This window comes from Pholcus phalangioides, unplaced genomic scaffold (assembly GCF_987345545.1).
Source record: "Pholcus phalangioides strain wild (caught in Gottingen) unplaced genomic scaffold, Ppha-v1.0 ptg000015l_1, whole genome shotgun sequence".
Classification (NCBI taxonomy): Eukaryota; Metazoa; Arthropoda; class Arachnida; order Araneae; family Pholcidae; genus Pholcus; species Pholcus phalangioides.
In genome coordinates this window covers 53,502,839-53,523,660 of record NW_028301608.1, presented here as the reverse complement: position 1 = coordinate 53,523,660, position 20,822 = coordinate 53,502,839, and the positions used below count along the sequence as shown (strand labels likewise).

At 34.8% G+C, this 20,822-nt stretch overlaps 2 protein-coding genes across 3 annotated transcripts in view; one reads left to right on the top strand and one right to left on the bottom strand.

The window, feature by feature from the left end:
- LOC149076224 (ras-related and estrogen-regulated growth inhibitor-like protein A) overlaps positions 1 to 6,801 on the top strand; it is a 42,390-nt gene extending 35,589 nt beyond the window's left edge. The window contains exons 3-4 of the mRNA XM_089245507.1: positions 3,722 to 3,798; positions 6,059 to 6,801. Of these exons, the coding sequence (XP_089101633.1) occupies positions 3,722 to 3,798; positions 6,059 to 6,523 (542 nt within the window). The 3' untranslated portion in view covers positions 6,524 to 6,801. The remainder of the gene's footprint in view (positions 1 to 3,721; positions 3,799 to 6,058) is intronic.
- A 2,878-nt stretch (positions 6,802 to 9,679) lies between these two features.
- Art3 (arginine methyltransferase 3) overlaps positions 9,680 to 20,822 on the bottom strand; it is a 36,665-nt gene continuing 25,522 nt past the window's right edge. For both annotated transcript variants that reach the window (XM_089243784.1, XM_089243785.1), the window contains 3 exons: positions 20,091 to 20,228; positions 19,424 to 19,511; positions 9,680 to 14,842 (listed from right to left, as the gene is read on the bottom strand). In XM_089243784.1, coding sequence (XP_089099910.1) covers positions 14,733 to 14,842; positions 19,424 to 19,511; positions 20,091 to 20,228 — 336 coding nt within the window. In that variant the 3' untranslated portion in view covers positions 9,680 to 14,732. The remainder of the gene's footprint in view (positions 14,843 to 19,423; positions 19,512 to 20,090; positions 20,229 to 20,822) is intronic.

Here is a 20,822-nt window from a genome sequence, read left to right as displayed (position 1 = left end):
CGGCCGAATAGTGGTCTATGTTAATTTTTTGCGAGATCGGTTTTACGTCGTCCACCACCCCTTTTTGAAGATATGAAATATTCTAAGCTGCTGACGGGGGGGGGGGGGGATATGAAATATTCTAAGCTGCTGACGAAATTTTGCTGGAGGGGGGGGGGGAATCAAAAGTGGCTGAAAATCTGCTTACGTAATACTTGAATGGTCCCTTATCATTCTTATGATATTAAGGAAATATACAGGGCGGGCAAAAAATCCATGTAGAAACTTTAAAAATTCATAAAAACCGGAAAAAGAACCGAAATAAAAAAACAGTTTCAGGGTTAGCATCGCTAGGTCACGGGAATTTTTTTTTGACTGGAAAAAATAACTCAAAAACAGCCGACAGGTAGCGCTGACGTACACAAGCCGAAGAAAAGATACGCATATAACGAACAGAATGTAGAAATATCCTCTCCACTTGTCAATACAAGAGTCATTGAAAGACCAAAATCACATTTTTGGTATATAAGCATTTTCATTGTCATTTAAAAATCAAAAATAAAGCATACACACAAATACAAATGAAAATATCATACATCATGTTGTTTAGCCGTACGCACGTATTTGTGCATTCATCTCATTTCTAATCAGTTACAATTAGCGAGACTTACTTTTAGATCAAAAAGCCATTTTTTAGAGATATCATGTTCTGACCAAACACCACAGAATTTTGATCATTTCTTAATGAGTTTATATTAAACAAAAACTATCACGTTAATCAGATAAACTTGTATTCAAACTGCTCGGCTTTTTTCATTTCATATACTTGAAGCTAAAATAAAATAACTTACTGGTGGGTGTGCGTTACATATCAAACAGCACATATTCAATTTTATTAATCGAATATAATTATAATGCATTCAAGACACATTTATATTCAGACAAAATAAAGAATGTACATATATATATGCAGTCAAACCTCGTTAATGAGTCACTCTTGGGAGTGCAAAAATATGATTTAGCAAGCGGAGTGACTCGTTAAGCGGAGTAAGACATAGCTGTGCCAATTCCTGCGTGAGGGTAATTGGGACTTCCAAAAAGCGACCCGGTAAGCGGAGTGACGTGTTAACCGGGTGACGCACTAACGAGGTTTGACTGTATTTATCTAAGCTGATTTTCAACTAGAGAATAAAGAAATTACACATTTTATCCAAAAAACCCAGATTTTTTACAACCCTGGTCTCCTCTAAAGTTTTAAAAACCGACATGTATATAGACCGTTTTTCGGCCGAACACTTTAAATGAAAATGTACGAGCATCTCCACGGAGAAACCTATTTTAATAGATCACGAATAAATGATTTAGCGGCTAATAAGATCTTGCCACAAAAAGTAGATGCATCCGTATTTTTAATGATGGGGGAAAAACACGATTTCTTGCATGTTGAAAAAAAAAAATAATAATACAAATAACAACGATCGCCATTACTCGCTCGCACTTTATCGGTCAGTTCATCGGCGATCGTTCTTTTAAACGGTCACGACTGGCCCTCGAAAACATTTATCTGGGTATCTTTTGGAACAAGGTAGGAATGCACCACACATACGACCAAATAATAATCATTCGGTAATAACATTGGATGCTCGGTATCTCCGGAAAAAGAGCAGTGTATGTGTGTGTTTCTCCGTATTCTCTTTTTTTTCCATTCGTATTTTCCAGCTCTACGATTTCAGTCAATCATTAGCTATTGCTATTACGGGCTTATAGACATTCTTACGTGCACACGAGGAACAAATAAGCCAATAGAGAAAGATCTTCCGGATGACCAATTGACCGGCAATCGTAGAAATTTTGTAAAAACTAATTGAACTCGAAATTGTTTTTGTTTTTTTCATTATACGTCCATATTTACTTGGATATTATTCCGTCATGGATTAATGTCTGATATGTATCTCTATTGATTGTTGTAGTCTAAGGGTGCTCAACCTTTAGAAGAGTGCGGGCCACTTTATTAGTTTGAAAAAACTTTTAGGTGGGCCACTTAGGTGATCTGCAAATGCGCAGCGGATCACTTAAGTACTCTGGAACTGCGCCGCTGGACACTCAGGTGATCTTTAAGTATGCCATGGCTCACTTAAGTGATCTGGAAATGTACCGCAGGCCACTCGAGTGCTGTAGAATTACACTGCGGGGGGAGCTTAAGTGCTCTGAAACTGGGCCTCACGTCACTTGGAAAGCCTGGAAATGTGCCGCGGACCTCTTGAGTGATGTGCAACTCTACCACGGGCCGTTTAAGTGCTCTAGAATTGTGAAGCTTAGTACATTTTTACAAAATTAGGTTTGGTTTGAGGTAACGGAGCACCGCAGATGACTGCGAGGGACACATTTGGCCCACGGCCCATGGGTTGAGCATACATAGTATAGTCGAACCTTCTAAGTGGGAGAAAAATATTTTTAACATGTTTGTTTTGCAAATTTCTGCAACCAACACTTGCGAACAAGGAGAAACCAGTCTTATCACCAGTACTTCAAATGCAGATTATCTAAATTTGTTGTCAAAAGCCTGTACGTTAAAGAGGGCATACGCGACACATAACCAAGCGCTAATTCAAAGTACTGACTGAACAACAACATTCTTTCCTAAGAAATGTAATTCTGTAATTCTGAAAAAAAAACTCTTAGCAACCCTTTAACCTCGTTAAGTCGTCACTCCGGTTAGTTCGTCAATTTTATTCGGTCCAATCTAGCTTTCATAGATAACTATTAAACTCATATTATTATTAAACTCTCGTTTACTCTTCACTAATTTCGGTTAACTCGTCATTATGGAAAAGTTTGAGAGAGAGGAACGGATGATTACTATGGCTCCCCCTTCAGATTTAGAGAAAGACCTTGATAACAACATTGTCATATGTTCAAAAGTGATCATAATAAGTAGCTTTATGTTAACAAAACGGAACAGCTCAAGTGACGGAAGTTCATTAGCCGACAAACAAAAGTTCTTAAAATTTTAGGGACTGATCAAGCTGGACCTAATTTCTGCATGGGACCTCACTCATTTAGGGATTAAAATTTAAACGGAAGATCTTTTTAAAAAAAAAACTGACATTTTTTTTCCCAAGTTGATTGCTTCTAGTGCCTGCTTTGTCCTGCCTGGGACCCACTCAAGTCAAAATTGGCCCCGTGTTCGATTTTACCTGGTATTAGTATCATCAATAAATGTACCAATGTATTTTGCCATGATAACTAAAATATAGTATAAGCGCAAATTTTTTTTTTCTTTTGTAATCAATAAATTTTGATAATATTGCGATTATATAATTCATATCTTTATAAATTTTACAAACTTTAAAATTACGCATTTTCACAATATCGCACATTGAAAATGACGGCACTCCTCTTAAGTCGTCACTCCGCTTATGCCGTCATAATTTCTCAATAACGTGAGTGACGAGTTAACGAGATTTTACTAGGTCGCTGGGAACCCTGGACTGAAAATTAGTAGTTTATCAAGAGATTTTTTTTTTTTATCCACTCAAACAGTAACCACGAATCAAATTTTCTATTTTTTTAGAATATAGATACAACCACAACCACCCACCGCAATCGAATTATCCTCTTTTAAACGTAGGTCCGATTGTACAGGAACTCTACCTTTAAATTAAAAACTCGTTCATTTTCTGTACGCACATATATTTTCTGCATTTAAATATGAAACACTTTTACTTTTTTTTATTTACAGAGTTTTTGTACAGACACAGCGTAACATTCGACAACGTGACAACACAAGTGGAAATATTGGACTCTTCAGATTGCGAAGTGAGTCTCATTTGATGTGGAGAGAAGATCGGGAATAAAATACTTTCTTTCTTTTAAACTGAGCACAATTCCGGTCTATCGTCATGAGTAGGTCTCGGATTTTTATGATCTAAAGATGAAACGTCGTTGCTGATAGGTTAAAAAACCTGAATTTACCCCGATCAGCAACGACGTTTCATCTCTAGGGGCATAAAAATCCGAGCCCTAGTCATGAGCAATTTACTACCACCCATAGAGTTGCGCCGTGAGTTCAATTGTGTGTACTTAACAGTCCGAGTGCGTATCTAGTGTTGTGTCTGAATTTTTCAGTGCTGCCATCTATATTTCAGAAGTGAAGTGTAATGATTGAATATTTGCACTGTTTGTAAGCCTGTTGCTCACTGTAGCGAGAGTTTAAAAGATATAAAGAGCACTGTGGCGAGTTTTTAAAGAGGAGACCGGCTCTTGTATTCGCAGTTTGGAACCACAGAAACCCAATTTCACTCGACAACCACTGTGGCGCCGGTAGGATTCGGTCCCAGGATCTCGTAATGCGAGTCCGTTACCATGACACCACTCGACCACCACAGTGGCTAGAATAAAATACTATACATGTACACAAGTTTTAAGTCATTTTCCACCCATACAACACGTATATGGCACTTTTTTGGTTCAATACTCTCACGATTACTCACTCCATCCATCCATATATAGGTTGTTGAATACGATAAAATTAACATCAAGTAGCCCACACCTCCAGTCCGTAGGTTTGTTTTTAAGCACACATTATAGAGTGCCACATTTTTCCGAAAGAGAATTTGGGTGTTCGCGGAATCTTTTTCTTTTCTTCACGTCTTTATAAGTTCCCGTACGAACGAATTTCGGTTGTTAAACCAAGCTACCCGATGACTAGTGCCAGTTACGGCCAATCTTTATATTCTATACACTAGTGTTCTTCAACCGCTAGTCCGCGGACTGGTGTTGTTCCGCGAAACATTTCACCCAATTAATATATAGCCGTACGTATTTTTAGATTTCAGTTTTCTAGTCTATATTTTTCCGGTCCGATAACTATATTTCTATTATTTTTTGCCAGTTCCCAGCTATTTCGCCGGTCAATTAAATTATTTCTCTTATTCATTATTTGTCGGTCCGCAAATTATTTCTTCCATTTCCGCCGATGGGCTACGATTTCTCAACTAGGCCTACTTAGTCGGCCGGCGGCTGTAGAAAGGTTGAAGAATAGGCTACTATTCTACACAACTAGCACCAACTGTCATAAAACTGCGTTCCTGACATTTACAAAAAGAAAGTAAACATTTTACTCTCAAAGCACGGGAATGGCAGAGAAATATCAATTACCACGAGTGTTGGAAAATGGATGATTGAAACTCAATCATGTTGGAAACTTTTGTACGTCGATTATCTTATTGGTCTGCGATAAACTAAAGCAGATTCCTGCTGTTCTTACGATATTTTATTGTTAACTGAAGCTAGGACCACACTCATGTCCAGCCTGGTCGAATAGTCAGTTGCAAATATTTGCTTACAATATTTCTCTCCTTTCCTCCGCCGCAATGAAGCACCAGCGGATACTATAGGCTGGCTACACATTGGCCCAATGTTCCTTAGCGAATATTTGCGTTCAGAGAACTCTCTCCAACAATACTCCTATCCATACGCGTACGCAGAATTTTCTCAAGGGGAGGGGTTTACGTTTTTTTCCTCCAAAATAACACTATAATTTCGGCTCGAGGGGGCCGTTAGAACCCCCAACCCTCCCCTCTCCTTGTGTACGCCAATGCTTCTATCCATACATTTTCTTCAACCAACATGTGGCTACTATGACTTGGGTTAAGAGAGCAACAGGCCTACAACGGTACAATTATTAAATCATTGCACTCACTCAGTCAGAAAAATTGATGGCAGCACTACACATAACAAGCATTCAACAGAACCAAATTTCCCGTTAGGTTCACAAAACGTATACGCAAATTCCGGCATGTACCAATTCGTTAGAAATTCCGTGGGGAATGTGTACAAGGTGCGTGTACGGTTAAATAGTAGTAGCCTCCAACACTTGGCGATCATTTGCCAATGGTGGAGCAGCCTCACTACTCACCCATGGCCCGCCTAGGAACGTATTACGCCCAGGCTGGATAGGAGTGAGGCCTAGGCCCCAATATAAATTCATTTTTGATGCAGAAATATCATGTATAAATATTTCACTCGTCCAACTATTTTTTCAGCATTTACATATATGGTCTTTTTTCCTCTACAGGAGAAAGGTTGTTTATTGGAACACGTTCGATGGGCCGACGCCTACGTAGTGGTATACAGCATCTGCGACAGAACGTCCTTCAGGGCGGCCCAGAAATGCCTGGAAACAGTGACGCGTACGAAGGGACTCAGACACTCTCCGCTCATACTCCTGGGTAACAAGAGGGACTTGGAACCTCACGCGCGTGAAGTCGGAGTGGACGACGGACACGAGATGTCTCTGCTGTATCATTGCCAATTCTACGAGGTATCTGCCGCCGAGAACTACGTGGGTGTCAGCCTCGCGTTCCAGAGCCTCATCCGCGAAGCACGGGCTCTCCAAGCCCTACGGACCTTGCCCATTCGAAGGAAGGCCGGCCCCGTACTCTCCGTGTCCAAGATGATCGGTATGGTGTTCGGAAGAGGAGACAAGTTTTCATCGGACAGCAACAGCCGGAAGAAAAAGAGGCCGTCCCTGTCCATATGACCATGAATCCCGCAAACAATACCGATGTTTAAAATGCTTCCTACAGAATAGGAAAACCCCCTTGATCTCAGCATCTGGCAGATGCAAAATGACATTGGTTGGCCATCGTTATGAACAGCCGAACATTTATTCGTGAGTACGCAATCTTCGCGTGATGTTCCATGAACGTTTACAACGTAATTAATAAATGTTGCAACGAACTTCTCATTTATGCGTGAGGCAATGTATCACCCGGTTTTAAACATAAGTATATATGATAAAAATTTCAAACATCTTTAGTTCAGTGATGGTTATTTGAGTTCCTACATCCATGAGTGTGTGCCTGACGGATTCGGAGATGAGAGTCATAGTCGATAGCGAAACATAATCATGGCGACCCTTTGTTATGAAGAATGAAACTCGAGAGCGCGCGCGCGCGCACACACACACACAGTGGTTCCTAACCTTTTTCCTCCATCCCCAGTGTAATACGGATAATCTCCCCGCACCCCCTTGGATGCGTTTTCTGTAATCACACATTAGGGGCCATTCAAGTATTACGTAAGCAGATTTTCAGCCATTTTTGACCACTTGTCAGCAGTTTAGAATATTTCATATCTTCAAAAAGGGATGGTTGATGACGTAAGCAACCTTCAAACACCCCCCCCCCCCCCGATGCTGACGTAATACTTGAATGACCCCCTTAGTTAACCATAACATTTTTTTTCTAAATTTGTAAAAAAAAAGGATTCAATGATATTTATCGATTCCAACTGGAACAACAATATTGAAATGGTTGTTTGGCATTTGGTCAAATTCTTTGACGTTTTTCTTGAGTCATACGACAATATCAAATCTAAAAGCGGCATGCTATAACACGAGTTATAAATGTAAAAAGACCGCAAAATATTTTTGATATTAATTGTATTTTTTCTCAATCGGAATGAAAAAGAAGATACGATCGCCAACCGAAAAGGGAACTTTTCAAACGTCACTCATTTCTGCAAGCGAAAATTAAAAGATGAGATATGACTTACACCAAATATTGGTGCAAGTCATATTTTTTGAGAATGGAAAAAAATTCCACACTTATCATTTCCTAAATAAAAAGTTATAATTTTTTTTTCCATCTCGCATCCCCGGTTACGAAACACTGAACCAGAGCGACTTGAAATCCTTTTTTCTTCTTTTTGGGTCTTAGTGCCTTAAAAACACAAGCTGGACGTTAGTGTTCTTCCAACCTCCGTGCCAAAATTGCATATTACAGGTAAAAATAAAGTGGATCAAATACACTATATAGCCATAAGTCAATAGACACTTCGGAATTTGGCGATTTTTTTTTTTTTTGAATTTCTAAAAAAATACTTGAATTGTTCTGAATTTTTTTTTTTTGTCATGTAAACCTTTATGCCCATACTCACAATTTCCAGTGAGCACAAGCATGTCACAAATGCATTTAGAGGAATGACAAACGACTAAGAAAAAAATGTTTTTGAATAAGAAGTTGCAAATGAAAAATCCCCAAAATATTTTACATGCTAATTTCAATGTTTATGTGAATTACTGTAATAAAATTGTAAGTATTTTCATGAAGATGTGGACGCTCCTTTTAAAAATTCAAATTTTGTTTAGTTTTTGATGTAACAAAAAGTTTTCAATCAAATTTTACAAAACTTTGGCAACATAACAATGAGAATTTGGTAGCGTAAAAATTACATATATTGTAATTTAAAATAAAACTATTTGATATTTCATGAGAAATAAGCATTTTTGAAGCAAATAATTATCAAGTATGCATGCAGACATCAATTTTATTTTTCACAATTTGATTGTCAATTATAAAGTAAAGATACGCAAACTGCGACCCGCTTAGACGTTTTATCCGACCCGCCGCAGATTTCAAAATAAAATAGTATAGTAACTTTAAATTCGCGTTTTTAAAAAATTCATTTGGGAAGGAGGGGGGGGGGGGGGTTCCCTTTTTTGAGCATGGAAAATATAGTTGCAAGAATTTAAATACAAACTAACTTAAAAACATTTGCATATGCAAAACAATGAACATGTTCCTTTTATGCCAGAGAACATGAATGTGTGAATTTCAAAAACTTGGGAAATGACGTTTGAATATTTACTCTACTGATGTTACTCTATGAATGTCATTTTCCTAAAATGTTTTGTAACATGTTATTCAAGAGGGGGATACATGTTAGAATTTCTGGAAAAACTTAAGATAGGAAAATAAGTATCATATCTTTGTGAAAACACATGCAATTTTCATGAAAATACATTGGAACAAGCATAGAAATATTGGAAATAAAAGATAAAACATGTTGTGAACGTTTCCAGTAAAGGGTTGATCAAAAACATTTTCTTATTTAATTTTTTGTCAGTCTCCTAAATGCACTCATGACTAAATTTCCAATGGAAATTACAAGTGCCAGCCTAAGGTCTCTACATGAACAAAAAATTTCAGAATAATATAATTCATCAAGTACTATTTTATAAATACAAAAAAAATCTCTGAATTCCAAAATTTTTCCTGACTTATGGCTATATATTGTACGTATGTAATACTTAATCCTTATAAATATTGCCTTCCTCTCAGAAGCATATTTAAGGTGGGGGGGACTAAGCAGGCTATAGCCCAGGGCAGTAAATTCGGAGGGGAGCGGCAAATTTGAGAAAAAAAGATAAAAAAATTAGAGTAGAATGGGAAAAGGGCACAAAAGCATAAATCAGCTTGTCAAGAGAGTGAAGGACAAGTCTGTGACGAATGAAAGAGCAACATAAAGAGAGTGCGCACATGAGTGGCCAAAACACATCCAATCACAAATTAAAGATCTTCATGAAAAACTTTATACATCTTCAATGCAAAAAACAAAAAATTCATTTACTAGAAAACTGGCTTCTTTTAATTAATTATGGAATAGATTGTTATAACTGCATGTGCAATAAAAAAAAATTTAAAAAATCTTAGAAATACTGAACCTCTTGCATGGTAATTTCTGATAACTGCCACGTTTTCTGTCCCGTTAGGGCTGTTGCTTGGAGGTTTCATTGTATTTGGAGACCGATTCTAAGGTTTTCTCTATTTGCTCTGGTTCATTGTTCATAAGAAATAAAAAAACCCAGTCCAGTATAAAGTTACTTAAATATACAGAAATCACAACAACAGAGTGGCTTCAAACATTTATAGTATAAAGGACAATCATTACAATGATGGCATGACATAGATTCTAGCAACCACATGTCAGATCAGTGACATGTATGAAAATAGACATACATATGGCACTTATACAGCTGGTTTGCAGGTGATAAATATGAAAAGGCCACTTAATATTGCTAATGTTAGCATCTGATTTCATAGGTGAATCTCTTTATTACTCTCCAATACCAATAAAGCAATCGATGCCTTTCTTCATCATTGAAACTGGTTGGCTTAGTAGAAATTTAAAAAAAAATCAAGTCACAATTGGCAATTCTGTATCTAAAAACACTTCATTAAAACTGAATATAACTCCTATTTAATGCTGGGAAAAATCATGAATATGGGAGCAAACCACAAAAAAGAAAATATATATATTCACATAAGTTGAGAATCTATGCTATTTTATAATTTTTGTTGTAAACACAATACCCCGCATGCTGCATTATGTGTTCGCATCACGACTCGGGGTTTCTGATAACAATAACTCAGACAAGCAAAAACAAATCTAGAAGCAAATACGATTCCATACATCCTAATAGTCAAACAGAACTGGTTTTTTTCTCCCACAGTATTGATTGAAAAATTTTCAATCCTGCCATTTTTATTCAATATTTCTACAATGGGATATTTTTCCTTTTTGCTAAAATCCTGAATTTCTTCATTATTATTGTCATTTGTGAGAAGTTGGAATGGAACTGTATATTACTAATTATGATAATTTTTAGTAGGTTCCAAAGAACCCTCGAAAAAGTTTTTCAGCCAAATAACCATGAATCTGGTCAACTGAGAAAAAAAATGACCACGACCTAAAAGGAAGAGGGTTTTTTTTATATATACTTTACATTTTCCTCCACTGTAGAAAGACCACTGCAGCTGCACATGGATGATAGCTGCTACTATGGCGAGATTAGGATTTTTTGAACTGAGTATAAGGGGGTGTACACATTCTGACTTCCTACGTAGTCTTGCAGGTTAATAATGATAACTTATAGCGAACAATAAGAATGGTTAAATCTTTCCTTCAAAATGAGCAAAAAAATATTTTTTTTTAAAACTGAAAATATAAACCGAAATCCTGATAATTATGAACAAATTTTCCCATGTTATATTGGTTTGTTCTGTACTTGTGCAAAAATTATATCAGTACCAGAATGATCATCCATGATTCCAATAAGCCACCTCTACTGCATCTTAAATTGTTATGATGGTAATGTGAAAAATTTGTTATTTCTTAAGCAAGCAAATACAATAAACTAAAAAAACAAGGTTTTAAAAACAATAAAATGGAACATACTAACGAAAAAAAGACAGTCTATTTAGACTAGTTCCTTACAATTAATTACTTATTATTCAGGTACGGTCAAACTGTTGGGAATTATTCAAGAGTCAGAAAACTGTGTTGTTAAGGTCTGAAAGACACTGGTATAGAATATGTTCAATGCAGATGTTATTATGAAATGATTATTTCTCCCTAATAAAAATTATGCAAAATCTCTCTCGAGGTGAGGTAGAACATGACTTCAATAACTGAATCGATGGGGAGGGAGGGAAATGATATATATGCCTATAAGAAACCAATTTTTTTTTCACCGGACATAATCCTTGAAAAGCAGGCTATGAAGTAAACTTCCGAAGTCTCTTTAAATAAAAGGCAAATTTAAAGAGATAACAAATGCGTTAAGAGAGTTAAAAAAATTTGATCTTCAGAGAGTTAATTGCATTGTTTAAAAATGGTTCTGGAAAGAAAACAAATCTATAGGGATCCACAGCTTACAGGAACTCTACCAATGTGCCTATGCATAATGGATGAAAATGACATGATCAACAACCACGCAATGAATCCTGTTTCAATTGTCTTAAGTTACACATGTAAAAAGCATACAATCCTTCCATCAATGAGTCTGTCGAGCTTAAATTATAAGAATTTAACTGGAAAACCACCACAAAAGTGAAAGCAAAAGTCGAAAAATGTGTCAATATGTAATGTGTGAAGAATTACATTTTTATCAACATTAAGAGTAAGGTTCTCTAACACGCATTATACAGCAAAATCTTGATAACTCTATTAATCCCAGTAATGGTAATTCAACATTTATTATTCTAATGGTTGACACAAGAAACTTCTGTAACTTGAAACGAGATGGCTAAACCCGCTTAAATTGACTACAATTTACTATGTTATCACAACTAAATTTTTTAAATTGCTTGAACATTAGCCAGTTCAGAAATTTTTATGGCATTGCTCTCATATATTTCAAATTTTTCGTTTCACTGTTTTTTTCTCCTTTGTCGATCGAAAATAGTCTCTCACACTTTGGGAGTAGTCACTTTCCACTGTTTAGAGTTTGAAAACTCAACATGTGGAGTGTGAAAGTTATAAAGCAGTGTGGATGATATCTGAAATTTTTGAGTGAGATATGGTTGAGAAAGCTAGGTTGAAATTTTTAAGTGAGAATAGGAAAGTGTTCATAATTTTCGACATGACAACACTTTGATCATTCCCAAATAACAAATATTTTGGAATGTTTTTCCCCCACCCTAATTAGAGATTATTCAGAAATTTATAGAAAAAAATTACAGGTATTTTTTTTCATTAATTCATAGATTAACTATTGCTAAATTAAATTGGGGTGTTTCGCTATATATGGGGACATAAATTTAAATAGAAAAGTATTATGGTGTATAAATTCCCATTTATACAGTGAAATCTAAGATGGACACTGTATGAGACAGAAACCTGTCTTGTAGGGAACAGAAAAATAGTCCTGTCAATAATTAATGATTTTTCAATCATGAGAAACCTCTTTAAGACAGAAACTGTCTGATGTGGAAATGGAAGACATTTAATCTGTTTGTAGATAAAAAAAAACCTGTTAAAACAAAGAGAATTTTTGGCAAAACGCGAGTTTTTGTTCTTCGGATGGGAGGAAGTGGTTTTGATCTCCTCCTTTTGTTGGAGAACTCCGACTTCTTGGAAAAATTATGAATGCTTGTTATTTATCTGAACTGGTTCTGGAAAAAAGGGTGTTGGGCTTGAGTGGAAGCGGACTTACTATTCAAGCTTGTTTATCATTTCATTTATGATGAAAAGGGCAAATTTTGTTAAAAAAACTCTTGTTTCTTGGAAAATTTTTTGATATTATAGAGTAATAGGCGAGAGGAACTGAAATATATTCTTCACAATTTAAGGGATACATTTCGGCTACTGCAGAGGTTTTCATTTAGTGTAGAAATGCCCACCAGCCACAAGAAACGTGCATTGAATTTGAACACAAAAATGGAGTTCATAGAGACAAAGAAAAGCTAAATTTACATGTTACAGAGATGTAGAATCTTTCTTTTACAAAAGTTATTAGTTGTTGATCTTACTGTCACTATTTTTAAGCAGGTACAAAATTTCTCAATTTTTTATTTTAAATATTAAAAATTTTTCACTTTTGACAAAAGTGTTCGTTCTATTGCTATTGAGAGGAATGTTTCATATTGGAGTTTAACTATTAGTGCATTAAATATAAAATTTTGAATAGTTTCAAAAAAATTATGAAAATATAATAATATGAATGTGTCTAATTAAAACTTATTGGTTTACAGAAGTTAAATTTTGAGAATATCGCCCTAAGTTTTGCAAAACGATAGAAATAAATCACTGAATATATATTTTTACGTGCACTTTTATAAAATGGAAACGGCAAATAATTTTGGTCCTTTCGACTTTCTATTTTATACAGGTTTCATTGTCTTACATAAATGTGAGGGCAAGAGATCAAATGGATCCCACTAACTTGACATCTGCTCAAGTGGACATGTTTATCGATACAGTGTTAGTGTGTTGAGTCATCAAGGTCCCACTATACTTCATGAGAATCTGTCCAAACCATTTCGAATTGATATTATAGTAGAGGTTATACAAACGGTTTGAAAGATCCATCAACATGCATCATGAACCTGGGAAAGGAGGAATAGCATCCATTGAAAGCCATTGATTCATGAACATGAAAAATTTTTTAAATACTTCTAGCAAAATCTAAAATTCGCTTTCGGGAACAATAACAGTTCATTGCCTCTGAGTGAGGAAAAAAGCTGTACAAATCATTTCCATATTGGATACACAAAAGAATGTTGTGTCCTCTGAGCTAAAAATAGCAAATCTTGTCCATATTTGTTTCGAAATTTCATTGCAATACTAAATTTAAACACATTTCAATAAATGCAGACAAGGTTCTGAAAATTTATCATATCCTTATACTAGAAATTATTCAAAAAATATGTATATTCACAATATCATTTTGCATCACTTACATTTATTATATAACAACTATTGAGTGAAACCTTGAATTAAGAGTTCTCACACTTGCTTAAAAACTAGAATATTTGGAATTTATAACGAACATAAACACCGAAACAGTTAAATTTTCAAACATAAAGGAAGTTTCAAATACTGGCCTTTTTGATTACTGTGATGCAAATAAATATTTCACTACATCAATTACATCCTACAGAAGAAATTTTTTCCAGAGAAAATAGTTTGATAAATTTTACATAACAGAAATGTTTACAGGTAATTTTTTGAGTATTCAATCAGTTATTTTTGTGTAAAAAAGTGGAAATGAATGAATTGCACTACCTCGAAAAGCAGAGCTGCCAAAGCTTTCCACATGATTCACCAACTTCTCAGTGATTTTTTTTATTACGGGAAATTTCATGAATGAAACTGTATAAATGCATCTAAAAACCACAAGTAGGAATTGACATTTAAAAGAGAGGAAAAAAATTAACAGCTAAGAATACAGATTTGCGTAAAAATAATTTATCTTTATGATACAGCCTGGGAGGGGCATTGCTCTTTGTATCACTATATAAGGCTGAACACACAAACAAACAAATTTTGATTATTCAAGATTGTGACTTTGGTAAAAAAAAAATGACTACGATTTTTTGTCATTTTGAGCAAAAAAAGAAAAAATGTATACACGCTGCATCTGGTGTGCACAGATATTTAAACATTCTATAAATTATTATTAATCATGCTAAATAGTACTGGTTGTAAGCACTTCCAAAGTCAATTTTTACAATCAAAGTCCTAGGGTCACGCCTATTTTTTCTACAAGATAATCGGCATGGAATGACTTCACCTGAAATAAAAATATTGAGTTAGCACATTAAGCAATACTGAAAATTTCAAAGATACAAGGACAAAATTGAAAAAAAAGTTCTCTCAGTTTTTCCTGACAGTGAAAAATTAAATTTTAAAAATGTGTGCTCAAAATTAGTGGTGGGTTAAGGTTTTTGAGGGATATTTATCTACTTATGTACAGTACCATATTGTGAATGGTTTTGGAAAAGCCTTTTTTTTTCAGAATCACTTTCTCACTCCTATAATCAGAAAAATACCAAAACTTTTCTGCTTTTAATCATTTAACTCAGTGGTTCTTAAACTTTCATCCTAAACAGCTTCTTTGTCCTATAGTACATTGTTTCTCAAACTCTTCCTTCCATCACTCCCTTCTTCAGAAATTGTTTTCTCTCATCGGCCCCCAACTCAAGTGAACCCATAGGATCATATGTTAAATCTGTATCTTCTATCGCGTCCTGGACCATTCCATCACCCCCCTGGGAGGGGGGGGGGGAATTGCCCGTTTTGGGATGCACTGTCCTAGTATGTATCTGTAGCTCTCCAAAATCTAACAAAGAACCACTTCATAATACTGAATAAGCACACACTATGCACACACTATGTCCATCGCAGCCTCGGATTCATTAGCACATTCCAGTGATGCAAAATCTGAGAACCACAAAAGGAATTCACCAGAAATCGGTTTCTCTCTCAATGAATCATTTATTTGAAACAACTTAAAAAGCTCTATATTTCATAAGAAACACAAAAATTGTACTGTTCACGCATCACAATCAGGGTCTAATCTCAGATCAAATTCAATAGATCTCTCTCTCTCTCTCTCTCTCTCACACACATGACAAAATAAAAAATTTATATCTCACCAAGACTTCGAAAGGCAATGTCCCATCAAGACATCTTGTTTTTTGACAAACATTCAAACACATCCCAGTTTATGAGAAAGTCCTAGGTTATCAACAAAATATTTTGCGGAAGGAAATTCTTAGACAGCATCATGAAGAACCATGAACAGACAAGGGTTCTGTGGCCAATTTGTTGTCAGGAACCGACGTGAAAGTTAGTAGCAGAAGACCGAGACCACATGATCAGCCCTTGTGAAGTTGTGTTGCAGGAAAAAAAAGTCTGTCAACATGCACAGTATACTCAACGCTTCAGATGAGATTGATCAAGCCAACAATCTCAGATTGTGTGTGATTCATTAAGACCTCCACACCTACCACAAACAACTAGAGTCTGAAGCAGATTAGTTTTGCTTAACTTCACATTGGGGGATAACTTTCCTACCCGAAGGCAAAATAAGCAGGATAAAAATGTGAATCAATCACACATTGAAAGACAAAAGGTAAATGTGACAGTAAAATACATTGGTGAATACAAAGGTTAAAGCATATTAACTCTTGGCGAAACAAACATTAATTCACAGTCAAAACAAGAAATGTCAGACTAAATGGGTTACCACACCAACCCGTCTCTCAACAATTGTGTCACTATTGTCATTTTTCAAAATTTGCATATTAATTTGTGGTTAAAATCAAATGTTTCACAAATTTTAAAATGGAAACGGATTGGATCACCCTCGATCGCCAAACACGCAATAACAGTAATACTAGTAATACGTTACAATTAATGAGTACAGCCCTTCACATTGCTCTTGACTATGTTTGATGGTGCCCAAAGGAGCTGTGGCACAACACACTTTCAGAACCACTGGTAAAATGCATTAATTTAACTGATATAATTGCTGTTTTAACCAGAAAAGATGAATACATAGTAAACTGGTAAGGGTCACCATATCTGATAGCAAAGACGATGAGAGCAGAGTGCTTTTACACTGTAAACCAGTAAATGCAGTAGAGAAAATAATTCAAGAGACAGATTACATAGAGATTAATTTCGTGTCGTCTTGCCAGGATTATACAATGTGTATTTAAAACATTTCATAATAAGTTTGTTTCATTTAACTGAGTAAGGTTTTTATAATGACAACAAAAATGATGAAAGTATGGTAATGATTTAAAAAAATTATAAATGAAGTAATTTTATTCTTGGTACTTTAATATTCATATTCATTTCAATATGCCAAAGACGAAGGACAATATGTCTATTTTCATCTATATTGGTATAACATTATTAATTTGCAGTACTTTCGTCACACTACACATAGGTATAGGACACCAAGTCCCATTTCAGTAAATAACAGATATTCAGTTTATAAAGCAAGCAAGTTCCATAGAAAGACCATAAGTTTTAGAATGAAAGTAGGCTATTTTACTTGATTCTCCCCCCCCCCCCAATGACTCTTTTAAGTAAAAAAAAAAAAAAATTCCCCTGACCTGTAAGAAACCTGAAATACCTCATAATCCTCAGGTACCTGTATGCAAATCGTAAACAGAGAAAAATGCCATAGAACTTCAGATAAAGTTTTATTGTATCTGGTAAAATATATGCAAGGTTTCAATTAATGAACAGCAATACCCCAAAGTTACATGATAGCTGGGACTGATAATTGCTCAAGCTGAGGTAAAATTTTGCATACAAATACAGTATTAGCAGCATGATAGGAATACCCATATTTACCAGCATGACAGGAAATTTAGAGTCCCAGTTTCTGAGAGATTCTTGAATATCTGGACTCAGGATTGACTGAATGGGTTAGTTTGAGCCACATCTGTCCTCAGCATTTTACAATGTTTTCTGTTTTAAGAACTATGTTGGAGAAAGTTCTAACTTTGCTTTTGCTACCATACATCTTGATTTGTTGCAAGTGTTGGATACTAAGCATATTGGTTTTTGTAGATTTGATGAACTAAAGTGCAAAGATTAGTAAAATACAAGATTTTTTGTATTCTTTGCATTAAAGATTTCAATAAGCAAGAGCAAAAAATTGAAGAATTGCACTGTGAAACATGATATTTTAATAGAAAAGCCAAAGCATGTTTCTTTAGTCTCTAAACATGCAAAAAAAAAAGTGCAAAACACAGTATCCAAGTATCCATATAGGTTTACGTTAAACCGATAAGTAAATGCTTGATTTTCATTATCGTCATCAAATTCTTGGACAAAACAAGTTTGCTACAATGTATCATGTGAACTTTATTAAATCTTTCTTTTTCTGAAATGCTGGGAATGCACCAGACTCTGATATTTGGTACTCGCTTCAGCAGTACTAAAATTGGAACGATACAGAGACTAATATTCAAAAAGCTGGTGCACCCCCACTTTTTATGACATGTTAGCTTGAGAGGGGGAATACAGTAAAATTGGAACTGAAATTAGAGGGGAAAAAATCTATCTTTGGATAAAGATTCCAAAAAGCCTCCAAAATTGCAGTTATTTCTACACAACGTACTTAATGAAAAACACAGAAAAAAAGTATTTCTATAATAACGGCTTCATAAAATTCAATTTGACTTGTGACGATCCTAAACAAATCAAATTTCCTGAAATCTGGGCAAAATAAATGTCATGTGTAGTACACCTGATGTTTTCATAAAATCTTGGTTTCAGAGACAAGAAAAGAACCTTCACTCACTGGTTGAAATTAATTACGAATTGTAGACCAAGTGAATTATCATTCATGTGCATCACATTAAACAATTTTTTTTAATGCTGGCAATAAAGTTGAACTTCAGGTATGAAACTGCCATACTAAGTCAGTTTTATTCCTACAAATCTACTATAATTATTTTTAAACAACAATTTGCTTTACCTTTGAACAGTTCCCGTTTCTCAAATAAATTGAACAATATATATATACTCTCTACCACTTATCCACAAAACTCTTCTGAGGAAGCATTTTATTTACCTCATCCCATTTTAACTCAGCATTTTATTTAACTCAGGGTAGCATAAATTGAGGCATTAGAATGTTTAATTTTTTTTTTCTGTGGGGCGATCCCTACACATGTATATATTCCCCCACACAATATTTGTATTTTGTATAGTTTCATCAAATCCACTGGAGCAAGTGAACTCAATACAATAAAACTGATGCTGGCTTCTAGTCCACAAGTCATTAAACCCATTTGCTCACCAATAAGGTGTTAAGTGAGATGACTTGCTCTGATGGATATTTTATATTTCACAATAAAATTCTCATTCCGTTTTTTTTGTTTGTATCCTGTGCATATATGACAAGTGTAAGATAGATGAGATGGCATGCCCCCCCCCCTTCCAATTCCATTTAAAATATACCTCCTTCCTGATATGTGTACATTCATCTGTCTCAACGACACCCAGAAACTTTTCACCAACTACCAATCCTATCTAGCCTTTTTTGACACAAAATAAAGTGTTCCGGACTCTGCGATGAAGCTGGGCTGGAAGAAATCTCGACAACGGGATAAGTCCAGTGGCAAAGTTCTGGCGTTCATTCATTCATTCCTACTTCCACAAAGGTTGCCTTCAATAGCAATGTTGTAACACATTGTTCACTGGTCACATGTTAACATGTTTTTATACTCATAGATAGCTGGAGTGATGAGTGAGCTTTACTTTAAAAAACTGGTCTCTACAATATTTTAAGATTCAATAAAAAAAAATTGGCCTATAGAAATAACTTAGAATTTCATAAACTTACCAGCTTTGACACTAATTGGCTCAGGAAATAAAAATATGGTTTGCTTCCAATGTGTCGATGCAGATAATGGAGAAGTAGATAAGATGATCTATCAAAATGTAAAAGCAATTTTATACCATACAACAAGACTGATGAAACTTGATAGATGCAAATAATCATTAAGAAGCTATGAATGTAATTACCCCAATTAAAAAAATTACAACTATCAAAAATGTATTATCAAAATTAAAAAATAAAATTCCACACTTCAAAACAATACCAAAAATGAAATAATTTCAAATTGCTCACTCAAATTTTATTACACTGCTCAAAAAAAAAATTCCCCCAAGGAAATGTTAATGGTTTTTGGGGTATTGAAACATGATTTTAAAACTGGTGTTGGTTTTGCCAAAAATTGGCTCTAGTTTTTGAGATAATGCATCTTCCACCATACCTTCCAATATATTATGCAGCAATTTTTATACATTAAAACCTGTCTTTAACCGAACCTATACTAAGCAGACACCTGAAAAATCTTTGATCTTTGAGAACAAAATTATTGTTAAGAAGTGATTTCAAACGAGCACCAAATCAAAGAATGTGTTGGTTTCAACATTTTAAAGCTGGTAAGTTATAAAACTATAAATGCCTTTATTTAAAACACAGTCAAACAATTAAAAAAACTCACTTTCTTACTCAAGCCTTGATCAAACATACAATCGAAGAAACCAACTAATGAAGTCACTTGACAGTCTTTATTTATCTTGAGCTCAAATTTTGAGGCAAATTCCAAATCAGTAATTGAGCATGTGAGGAGGTCAAGTTCCTAAGTAAAATTGAAACATTTTTTTATTTTATAAAAATTTATACAAAAAAATGACAAACTTTTAAGACAAATAAAATTTTAATTGGTAGACTAGTTGATGCATTTCGGCTCTACAATGGAGAGCTGTCATCAGGACCTAGTGGTCAGATATCACACAAGTGAGTCGTTCCACGTTTTTGTGATTTTTTTAATAAAAAAAAAAAAAGGTTAACATACAAGACAGTAAAATGAAACAAATACTTGAACCAGAAACGCTATTCAACCAGACTAATGAAAAACAGTCGACACTCGTTATAATGACAAAGCCTTACAGTGATCATTCTGTATCACCGACTAGTACAACAAGTCCAAATGTTTTTAATTCAGAGATGCTTGGTTTAAACCATGTTGGTTTTAACCAAATGTTTTTTTAAAATAAAAAAGTGACTTAAATATATTTTTTTTTTCGTGAAAAATATCATATTGGTTCATTTATTAGCCAAAATTTTTCATTTTCACCACATTTTATATACTTGGCGTACACTCTGATAGTATGTCAATGGTAGTAATGGTATAAGATGATAAAGTGGTTTTTCAAAAGAAGTCTCATAAAAG